Source organism: Vitis riparia, chromosome 17, assembly GCF_004353265.1.
Source record: "Vitis riparia cultivar Riparia Gloire de Montpellier isolate 1030 chromosome 17, EGFV_Vit.rip_1.0, whole genome shotgun sequence".
NCBI classification, from domain to species: domain Eukaryota; kingdom Viridiplantae; phylum Streptophyta; class Magnoliopsida; order Vitales; family Vitaceae; genus Vitis; species Vitis riparia.
Window position 1 is genome coordinate 18,885,805 of NC_048447.1, and position 12,475 is coordinate 18,898,279.

Genomic DNA, 12,475 nt, shown 5'->3' on the forward strand with positions numbered 1-12,475 from the left:
TGGGAGGAGTGTTGGGCAAGCGGATAAGCCATTGACTTGTCACCCCCCATCGTCCTCCCCGTGACTCAGTCGTCTTCTTGAGCCTGCGAGCACGTCGTAGTCCTGCTTTGATGTCCACGTGATCCTCATATACCACCTGTCAAGTAAAACCCTTTCTCTTGGATGGGATGAGTTATTGATTTGGTGTCAACTGATTTTCATATTTAATAAATAAAAATCATTTTTTTATTATAATAAACGTATCTGATTGAAATATGAATTATATAAAATTTAAATTAATTTGATTATTAATTAAAAACACATGATTTTATTAATTAGATAATACTTGAGTTTATTTTTTTAAATTGATCATCATTTTTATCAGATTTGAGTTTAGATTTTGATTAGATGCAAGGGGTCCATCAACATCACTTGTGGCGCCTAGTCAAAATAATACAATCATAATAATAATTTTTTTTTTTTCCATTTTCCATATATGATGAAAAAAAAAAAGTTAAAAATAGAATGTTTCATTGTCATATTAGATAAAGTTTATTTCATATACATTGATAAGTCAATATTTATTATTAAAATAACATAGGATGTTTATTAAAATTTAACATTTATTATTTAATAATTTAAGTTGAATTTAAAATTTATTATTTAATTATTATTTTAATATATTATAATTATTTGATAAAATTAATTTAAAATTTATTCTAAATCATCCTATTAATATATTTATATTCATAAATTATAATTAGAATAAAGAAAATTGAATATTAATGAAAGTTATAGAGTAGTAAAAAAAATCTTGAAAATAATTAGGGTAAATGGTGTAAAAAAGTAAAATAAAAGTTAATTTTTTTATTTATTATTTAAAATTATTTTTAATTTTAATTTATATCATTAAATTATTTTATTAAATATATTTAATAACTTAAATTAAGTTATTACGTTGTTTTATATTTTAAATTGGTTTATCAAATATCCATTTATTGTTTACTTAAAAAAAAAAATTTAATTTTTAAAAATTCATAAAAATTTTATATTATCAATATTAACTTTTAAATTATAATTTTTATTTCATTTTCAATTTTCAATTAAATAGAAAGCAAAAGGCCAAAAACTAGCTTATAATAACCGATCAAAACAATGCAAAATAAAAAATAAAAAATTTCATAACACATATAACATGGTGAAGTGAAGATTGAAAATGGAGAAAAGAAGGAAATGGTTGGAGGTAAGAAAATGTGGAGAAGGGGGAGCCACGTTGAAAAATAGAGAGGAGAGAGACATGGCGTCGTTGACTTATTCACGCCACCGGAATCTCCGGTCAATTACCACTATTTCATCACCTCCATTCGTCTCCCTCTTAATTAATTAAATCTGCCATATCCCTCCCAAGCTCAAATTTTCAACATCCATTTTTCTTTCTTCCCCACCTCTTGTCTCTTCTTCGTCGATTCAGCCTTCTACGGGAGAGCTGAGTGGTAGGGCCCCACTAAACTGTGTCCGAGTGCTGGTTTTTTTTTATTTTTTATTTTTTATTTTTTATGGGCTCTGATTTTAATGTTAATTAATTATTTTTCCTGTGGGTTTTTTTTTTTTTTTTTTTGGCTTTTTGCTTGTTTTGGCGTTACAGAGAATTTGGAGGAGAGTGGTGGTGGTGGTGGTGTTGTCACTGTTATTATTGCATTGAAACCATCGTTTTATATTTAGTATAAAAGGAAAGATTTCAAGAAAAGGATGGAGTCACCACCAAAAAGTCCAAACAGAACCTCTGGAACCTCTCTCATGGAAAACTTGCTGGGTCTTCTCAGAGTCCGCGTCAAGAGAGGTATCAATCTCGCTGTTCGTGACGTCCGTAGTAGCGATCCTTATGCTGTCATCAAGATGGGGAAGCAGGTATTTTTTTTCACGTGGGTTGAGATTATCGTCTTGTGGGTTTGATTTGATTTTGTGTCCATGAACATCTTCAGCCTTGAATTCGTGTGTTTTTTCGCATTTTGGTTGATTCTTAGCTTGACCAGGAAAACCTTCATTGAATTTTATGAGAAAGGGGATGTTGAATTTCTAACTGGCATTGAGCTATGCAAATTTAGATTGGCTGGGTATGGGAATTCTTTGATTTTGGACATGGAAAAGCCCGAAAAGAGGGTAATTGAGGTGGGGAGGAAAGATATATTGTGTTTGATCTGAGGAGGGTATGAACTGGGATCAAATTGAAAGGCGAAGAAAGATTTGTGTGGCTGCCCGAGGCAAAGAGGGTGTTTGGAATTGGGTTTTTATTAACTTGAGTGAATATGAAGGGCATTGGAGATGGACCCACCACCAATACACACCTCAAAAAGAGAATCATTCTTGGGCTTTATGAACAGATTCCAGTCCTTGTCAGGACATAGAAGATAAAGTTGCCCAAAAAAATCTTAACTGTGAGGGTGTCTTCTATTCTTCAATACCAATGCTTTGTCAACTTAATACTTTACTTATTTGCTCATCTTTTTGCAAAGCATCTTTTGTATTGGAATGAGAAAAATTTTCCATTCTTTAGTCAAGCTTTTGGTGTCAACCTTTTATTAGGGGTGCCCTTAAATACTGGATTTTGTCTAGAAATGCTGATTCATAATAAGTTTTAAGTGATGATATCAGCTTGTTGCAAGGAGTTCCATTAGTACCATATTATCACTATGAGTATTGGGCATGGCTAAATCCCTTGTTTGCAAAGTGTTCAGAGTGTTGTATTTAATTCCAGAACAAGATGATGACGCTATTTGTAACCAAGGATGAAAATATCGGTAATCACGGATATATCGGTACTTCGATTTTACGGATATATCGGATATATCGGAGATATATCGGCGGATATTTTGGAAAAAAATATTGATAAGCTTAAAATTGTTAAAAACTCATAAAAATGTAAGGAAAACCTCATAATAATATAATTAGAAGTATAATAGACATTCTAAAGTTATTTTATTGAAAATTTTGATATATGTATATCATGATTTATTATATTTGATAATAATATCGTATGTATCGATAAAAATATGAATTTTATAAGTGTATATTTATTATTAAATTACACCTAATATTATGATATTTGATTATAATATGTCTAATTTTAAAATATATATTAATATTAAAATATGATCCATTTAATTCAATTGTATTAAACAATATAAAATAAATTATGATATATATATAATTTTTTTAATATTTAATTAATTATTAATGATATTAAAAACATTATGAAGAAAATTATATAATTTTTATATTTTTGGTAATTAATTAAAAGATCTTGTATTTAATTATAATTAATTTGCTTTTTAAAATATTCTTTTAATATTTTCATACTGAGTTTAAGTATATATATATGTTTTGCACATTATATATCAAGGGGCTAGTTAGCCCAAACGGTAAATCGGCGATTTTTCACGATTTATTCCGAAATATCGCTGGACCGATATTTCTCCATGAAATATCGTGTCGCTGTCCTTCGATACACGATATTTCGGCGATATAGAATATATGGTGTTTATACCACACAAACCATGGTCAGAACCCATATGTTTCTCTCCTTAATTTGGTAATTGATAACCTTGTCAGTTGTTTTTTGGGACAAAATAAAGGAATGCTCAATGAGGGTGTAGTCTGTCCTATGGCCCACAGGATGACCAGTGCATCTTTCTGCTTTTGAAATCTTCTCATTCATTATAATCAATAAGCAAAATATAGTCTGCACTATGGTAGTGAGAACTTTATTTCATATTCTCATGTAATGCTTTTCAACTACTTGGTGTTTTTCATTTCTTCTAATGTTATAAATGTAAACTTTTGATGCAGAAACTGAAGACACGTGTAATGAAAAAGAATGTTAATCCTGAGTGGAATGAAGATCTAACTCTTTCTATTTCAGATCCTAATCTTCCAATCAAGCTGGTAAGTGCTTCGTTCATTGCGACTAGATGGTGCGAAATTCATTTCATTAATGAGCAAACATATTTTCCACTAATGGCTATTATGGTCTACATGAAAAATACAGCATAAATCCCAATTGGTCAGAAGACTGAAAAAACTTGATGCTGTAAAGAGAAACCCATTTACGCATTGAAATATTCCTCTTGTTAAAAGATATTGTAGGATGATTTGTTCAAGTTTTTGCATAGCACATGAGGTGAAACTGGGTACTTTATGGTTTACTTCTCATTGAAACTGATACTATACTTCCATGCTTTTCTTTTGGTACAAGGTGATGCTTGTTGGAGCATTTTTTATTTTTTTTTAGTTTACAATGCTGATTTACTCTTCTTCTTAACAAATTTATTGTGTCTGGAATCATTCCTTTGAGATGATGGATCATCTCTCTGCTGCTATGTAGGTAGGTTTTGAGTGCATTCTTGCCAGATATTTTTTGTTCATTTATTGGTTTTTGTGTGGTGATTCCCTAAGAAGACAATGAAACACCTTCACATGCACATGACTTATGACTCATTGAAAGTGCTTTTAGGCTACAGCAAGACATACTAAATGATTGAAGTGTTTTCAATTTGGTTATATGATTTCATGAACTTGGCTAAATCCATGAATCGGTAACTTCATATGGGCCAGAGGTAATAGTTATGGGAATAGTACTGGGCTCTCTTTTTCTCCCTTCTAATTTGTCACAACCTTGTCTGTTTCCTCGTCTCTTTAGACTTCCTGTTGATGATTAGTGTCAAATCATATTTAAAATAGAAAGCTGTCCAACAGCTACTTGGTTCATCAGTCCAGAATTTTGAAGATATAAAAGGCAACATGTTTGATGTCAGGGTTTTTTTTCTTTCTTATTCTTAGGGTGTGTGTGTGTTGGGAAAGCCACCTTCCAGAGCTAGAAGTTCAAAATTTTGACAAATTTACTAAGAGACTAGAGTCCAAAACATTAATTAACCCCTAGCTGACCATAAGAAAAGCAGTTGCGGCATGGCATATTTGTTGCCTTTTCTTTCCTTCCTATTCACATATTTATGGTTATTATTTTTGTTCATTTTCAGACCGTGTATGACCATGACACATTCAGCAAAGATGACAAGATGGGAGATGCAGAATTCACAATCAATCCATATCTAGAAGCTTTACGGATGCATTTGGAAGGCCTCCCCAGTGGTACCATAATTTCAAGAGTACAACCGAGCAGGCAAAACTGCCTGGCAGAGGAGAGCTGCATTGTCTGGACCGATGGCAGGGTTGTCCAAGACATCTGCCTCAGATTGCGAAATGTTGAATGTGGTGAAGTAGAACTCCAACTGCAATGGATCGACCTTCCGGGTTCCAAGGGCCTATAGAGTTTATCAATGTTCATCATCCATTTGTTCCCATGCTCAAGTAGTTGGGGTCTTTCGAAGCTCTCATTGCCCAGTATCTTTTGAGTCTCATTTTGAGGGTGGTTTGCTCAAACATGTATAAGAACCTGAGCTTGTAACCTATATTACCTATTCAAATGACTTATATAGCTTAGTAAATAGAACCATGTTTTTCCTTTTTTGGTTCTTTTCTGGTTATATATGTCAAGGCATTCCCAGCTTGCAAGTCAATGAAAAACTCTTCTTAGTGGGTGTCTCAATGTGTGTTGGCATGGAAAGAAAATGTGTTTCTATAAATTATATTAAAACTGTGGATGGATTGTTAGCATCTTTTCCAGGTTTATGGTATCTGCTGTGCTGTAAGGGCTGCTTCCTAGATGGTTCATGATGACTGTTTCAACCCATCCCTAATTTTTCCTTAATATCCTCCCCGCTCATCCTTGTTTGGATGAATTACTTCTAACGTATGCAGGGCATGCCAGACTCAAATATGCTGTTAAACAACTTAAACCTGTGTCACTGTAAGCAGACTCTGGCTTCGATGGACTTGAGATTGAATTTAGTTAATGTGGCACTAATCTAATTTCTTAACATGATTGTCAGCTGCCCTAGGCTCTTTGCTGTGTCTTGCTTATTAAGAATTTCAACTTTGCAAGAAGGGATGGTGATATATATGACAACATAGAAAACTAATATGTAATAAGAGTAGATATGCAGGGAAGTAAATTGTGATGAAGGTAAAATGGGGAATCTATACATTGCAGACAAACTTAAGTGTGGTGGAAAATAAAGACCAATAAAGTTCAAAGATTAAACTGCAAGTAAATTAAATTGCTCTTGATTGTTCAATCATTCATAACCAGAGTTACTTTTAATAAATAATCACTATGACTTGGGCTTGGTCAATCATTTTCTTAGTTGTTAAGGTGAAGAATTGAACTAAGAATTTTCCTTTTTTCGTCATCAATCCAATTACGTTTCACAATTTAGTATTTTGTTTTATCATCAATTCAATCATCAAAGTGAACTCAAATTAAAATATATTGTAGTCTTCATTAATTCTAAGTTGATCCTAAGAAATGATAAGTTAGCATACCTATTGTTGATCGATGTATCATTTCCCAAGGATTTCAAATCATAGTGGATAAGAAAGAAGTCATAAATAAAAGAAAATATCTCTACAAGACAATTGTATAATTACATATTAATTAGATATGTTGCTAAAATCTTTAAGTTGCTTCGACTAAAACAAATTGAAAATTACTTCTCATAACGTGTTTCATCCAATGCATATGCTATTACATGTTTTGTCTCATGAAAATTTTATGGATGGATCTACCACATAAGGTGATTATAACTTGATCACACGACGACACAAATGATAAGTACACAATGGATGAGTAGCATGGTAGTAGACTACGATAGCACTAAAGTAATGGTCTTCTTATTATGGTAGTAGATTACGTTCTTCTTCACCAACATTTCTACAAGTTCTATGAATATGTTGATGATGTGTTAGTTTAACACAACAATGAGCCCTATTGAAATGCTCTATCATCTGCTTGCAATGCAATACATAATAATTCAAATAAATTATTTTAATTCTAGCATCCAATTATACTTAATCACTTGAAAGTCTATGGAAGTAAATAAAATCATTCTAATAATGATCATTATCTTCAAACTTTTTCTTTTTATAAAAACCGATCAAATAAAGAAACATTATATTACATATTAGATAGCGAGTTTATTGTTTAAAATAAATTAAGGAATCCCCCATTGTTCGATGAGGTTTCTATCATCATAACAAGATCATTAATGAACAAACCTACATATTATAAATGCTACTACCATTCAATTACGAAGTTCAAGTACATTAAAGGAACCCAAGGCAATGGAGATGATTCATCATTCATTGAGCATTTTAAAATTCCTTTTTATAGTATGTTATATTGAAAGAACTTTATATTAATTTTGACTTAGAATTTAATATCGGATGGGATTTGGAATTTAAATTTGAATGGAGGAAGATACAATTTTGTAGATTAAGAAAGAGGGGAAAAATAATTAAAGACATATAAATAAACAATTAAAGCCAAAGAAAGGGTCTTAAATAATGCACAATGTATAACAATTGCATATTCAAATATCAAATGTCATCCATACATAAGACTTAAATTTGTACAATTGAATTCTAATATGATGTACATTATATAAATATAAATACATTTTTCCAACTCCACTTATGTCATTAAAATTTTCATGCACAAGAAGCAAACTAAGTAAGAAAAATGAAAATGTAAACATTTTATCTTTTCAAAATAATAAGAAACCGAGCATGGACAGCTTAGAATATAAAAACGCAAAATAATATAGCCAAAAAATAATAAAAATAAATAAATAAAAAGGTAAATAGGAATTCAAAACAAAGACAACCAATTGAAAAAGAAAAGCAACAAACAACTAATCAATGGTCCAAAGTTACGTGGCTTAATGAAAAAAACTAGAAGACATGAAAGTAGTTTATCATGATAGGTAAAAAAGTTGCTTTGGAACCATTGAAAAGCCTTTAATGGGAATTTATTTAAATTTTGCATCATATAATTTGTTTTAGGCTATGTTTGGTTAAAAAAAGAAAAAAAAAACATTCATGAATTTTTCATGTTCTGTTTTACCATGAGAAATGCAAAAGAAAGTTAAATTTAATTAAAATTAGTTAAAAATTTATACATTTTAAAATTATTTAATTTTTATATAATAAAAAGTAAAATGAGTTTGAATAATCATATAAACAGTAACTTTAAACTTATTTTTTAAGTTTTTTCACTTTTCTTTTCTATATCTCACACCCATTAATGAATTAAAAAACAACTTATAATAAGACTTTTGTGCCAAGTAAAACAAAATACAAATACCAAACAAAAACTAAGAAAAAGAAAATTTAAGTGGGAATGTTTGGAGAACCTCAATTTTGAGCTAATGACTCAAAAGAATTGACAAGTGCTTCATTGTATCCGGATTTAATCATATTTGGAACGTTGTTCGAATAGAAAATAAGAATAAAAAATTAATTCTATTCTCATTCATTCATTAATCAAAGCAGGAACAAGAATCCAATGAAGGAATCAAAGGGTTATCGGAAGTGGAATTAATTAGGTGGAGAAAGAAATCATACCCAAGAAACATTCCTAAAATCATCAGCAATAGTTGGAACACATTTTCAAATATTTAATTACAATAAAATAGTTATAAGCTGAACATGATCAGAAGGCAAAATCTTTCAGACCTCCAACAACATAGCAATCAGCAATGGAGGTTGGCGTCAAGGGAAACATATATGGAGAATATTCTTCAAGTCTGGGTTGACCAGATGACAGGACCATCTCCACGCCCAGCAATTTGATGGCAGTACTCATCACAAGCCCTGTGGCAAGCATTCACGCTCGCCGTTGCTATCTTCATGCACTGCGGCATGCAGTCTCTAGTGATGCACTGTGGATCAAACTGACCCGCCTCGCTCTGGCCGGCAAAAGCCAGCATCGCCATTGCCAAGATGAGTAGAGCAGCACTTGTTTTCTTCATCATGGCCATATTGCAATTCTATTACTTGATTCTAGCTTGTGTTAATTTCCTGGTGAGAAAACGAAGGTTCCTTTGGGTAACATATAGAGGCAGATTGGATGGAAACGCAGCTATATCCTCGGAAAGAAATCTGCTATTCCTCGGTTTTAGGTGGCTTGGAGGAAAACATGGAGAAGCTCAAACAGATTTTATGGTTGGGAATTAAAATACTCCAAGTTATGTTTGGTTGTCGGGAAAAAGTATGAAAAGCCTTTTATGTAAATGCATGAAGAGTTATTTTCGCCACGTGTTAGAAAACCTAGAAAAAAAGCTACTATAAATAAAATAATTATATTAAAGTCACCTGTAATGTGAGAGTGCCAAAAACTTTGAGGAGGGTAAAAAAAAAAATTGAGGATACTCACATTTTTCGTATGGCCCTCGCATTTTTAGTATATTTCCCTTTTTTTTAAATAAAAAAAAATAGTATTATTAATTTATTTTATAATAATTTCAATTCAAAAAATAAAATTAATAATTAAAAAAATATAAAATTTGAAGGGTATAAAAAATATGATGAAAGTAGGAAGAATATGAGGGGATAACAAAATTTTGAATGCACAATGAAATTGAAATAATGTTGTAATTGTTTCAAAGCATATTGAAATATTGCACTTTTTAAACTAAATGATAGAAGGTAATTACTTGATTAAGTAAGACTGTATTTTGTAGTGATTTTAGAAAATGTTTTCAGTATTTTTAACACTTAAATGATAAAAAATTTCAAATGTTAGAAATATTAAAAGTGTTTTCTAGAATCATTAACAAATGAGCTCTAAGAATAATTCCAAAATTGTAAAGCATAATAGATTTTACCTTTTAATCTTTAAGAGGTTTGTCTTTCATAGAAACTAATGCATTTAAAACTTTGTTTTCGGGCATGTTTGGTAACTATTTTTGAAAATTGTTTTCTAATTTTTGTAAAATAAAAGTTTATTTGAAAACCTAAAATGTTTTTAACATATTTTTAAATATGTTTTAAAAATAATTTTTATATCTAATATTTTATTTTTAACCATCGTTCATGTTTGTATAATTATTTCTTAAAACAGCTTTTAGAAAATAAGTGAAAACAAAAAAAAAATATTCTCTTAAAACATTAAGTTTTTTATTTTTAAGAATATAAAATAAAAAACGGTTTTTGATTGTCAAACATGTTTTAGTAATTTTATTCTGAAGAACAAAAAATTGTTCTCAAAAAACCGTTTTTAAACGGACCCTCATATTTTGTGTAAATTTGTTATTATCTCAAACAAGATAAACTGTTTTCATTTTGGTTTTCTTTTTATTTAGTAGGGTATAAGATAATATACTACCTAATTCTATTATTTGCTTGCTTTGTCATCCTTTCTCCAAATTCCATGCTAAACTTTGCTAAAAAAATATTTGTATTATATTTTATTTGTTAAGTTAAAACGCTTTCTAAAATTATTGTCAAATGGATTCTTAATTTAATTAACTTATGCACATAGAGAGAGAAAAATGATAAAAAGAAAAAGCTTAATTAATATGTACGTGTACATTACATTCTTTGATATAACATTCCTTAAAACAAAAAAACCATAATCTTTTAGACTTCCAACAACATGGGAATTAACGATGGAGGCGGGGGTTTCATAGTATATATGGAGAGTATTATTCAAGTTTGGGTTGACCAAATAACGGGGGACCATTTCCACGTCCAGCAATTTCATGGCAGTACTCATCACAAGATCTTTGGCAAGCATTCGGAGATGCCGTTGGCAGCTTCAAGCATTCCGGCATGCAGTCTCGAGTCATACACTGCGGATCAAACCGACCCACCTCGCTCAGGGCGGCAAAGGCCAGCATAGCCATTAATGCAGAGATGAGGAGGCCAGCACTTGTTTTCTTCTTCATGACTAGTTTTCTGACTTCTGATGACTCGATCTTCAGTCTGGTAAGAATATCACGAGGTTCCTTTTCTGCAATATATTGAGGCTTACGGCATGGAGTTGGGGCTATATCCTAGGAAAGAATATGGTGTTCCTCGGTTTTGGGTGGGTTGGGTGGGTTTCGAGAAACATGGAGAAGCTCAAATACATTTATGGTTGAGAATTAAAAGGCTCCAAGTTATGATTTTGTGGATCTAATTAAGCAATGAACCATAGAAAGAATGGGAAGAAAAGTAAGCCACACATTTATAACCCTCAAGCAAAACACCCAAACCAATTACCGAGTAAAGAAATAAAATTTAGGATTTGAGAATTATTTTCGAAAATAATTCTGAGAATATTTTTTGAATTTTGTTCTTTGATTTTTTTAGAATAATTCTGAAAATAGAATCTAAGGGTATATTTGGGACCTGTTATTTATAACAGTTTTCTGTTTTCCAAAACAAAAAACATAAATTATGATCTCTGACTTTACCATAAAATCTACCATAGTCTGTTCCTGACTTTACCGGAGACAGAACAAGTTCGAGTTTCACAGCCTGTAGAAAAGTGAAACAATTATGATCTCTAAGGCAAATTCTTCTAAGAATCCATAGATTTTCTTAACCCTTCTAAGGGAAGGGCAAAGAAGAGAGAGAAACAAATGGAATCACAGCCGGTTGCAATTCAAAAGGCTAACTCAAAAAGTCCAACAATAGAGCTAAAGTAACTAGTGTCTTCAATGGAACCCTAAAATTAGCATACTCAATGTAGTTGTTACTGTTAATTTTTTTTTTTTTTTTGATAACCGTGGATGTCCGGACCAGCTTACGCACACCTTGACTAATCCCACGGGACCTTGAAGTTAATAACCGGGTAAACCTCCAATGGCGACTCGAATTTGTGACCATTGGAAAACAAACCCAAAACCAGACCAATTGAGCTACCCCTCATGGTTTAGTTGTTACTATTAATTCTAATATCATCATGCTAGTTGTGATCACAAATTCAATCTGATTAGAAGAACAGCTCACTCAAATAACTAAACAAATTGAAGTCCTTGTTAAAACCATGAATGAAAAATATCCCCAAATTGTTTTGCTCGAAGATGAAAATCAAAAGTATGGAAGAATTTAATCAAATTATTGTTGATTCATCCAAAGGATTTCCACTAGAGAAAATCTTTCTCAAGTTGCTGACAGTTCCCTTAAAAGCATTCAAGTTTCTTCTTAAGGGTTTATCTCTATGAATCAACCAAATGAAAATCATCCTTGAAGCTCTTAAAATCAAATATGAATCAGGCATCTTATCTTCTCATACTTATGCCAAGCCTGCCGTTACAAAGCATCAAACAATTAAGAATGTATCTAGCCTTTCAACCTCCAATAGTCCAATATCTCAATGGAAAAGGTAGCCCAAAACAACATATCACTCACTTTGTAGAAACTTACACCATTGCACCCATTGAGTGTAGGCAATTGCTATAATTAAGAATGGTAGATGTTGCCTTTTAGTAATATATTTTCCAATTTTTAATATCTACAAAAATAAGTATCACATGTACAGCTTGGAATAGTACCAGTCTAGCTATACATATTTTTTACATCTTCATATGAGAAGGATGTGTAAGTTATCAATCAT

General features: G+C 31.2%; 1 protein-coding gene across 1 annotated transcript; it reads left to right on the top strand.

Moving 5' to 3' along the window:
• The first annotated feature begins 1,258 nt into the window (after positions 1 to 1,258).
• Positions 1,259 to 5,581, top strand: LOC117934427 (protein C2-DOMAIN ABA-RELATED 4-like). Its single transcript, XM_034856103.1, has 4 exons — positions 1,259 to 1,472; positions 1,625 to 1,887; positions 3,826 to 3,921; positions 5,013 to 5,581. The coding sequence occupies exons 2-4, from the start codon at positions 1,729 to 1,731 to the stop codon at positions 5,301 to 5,303; spliced, it is 546 nt and encodes a 181-aa protein (XP_034711994.1). The 5' UTR covers positions 1,259 to 1,472; positions 1,625 to 1,728; the 3' UTR covers positions 5,304 to 5,581.
• The last annotated feature ends 6,894 nt before the right edge of the window (positions 5,582 to 12,475 follow it).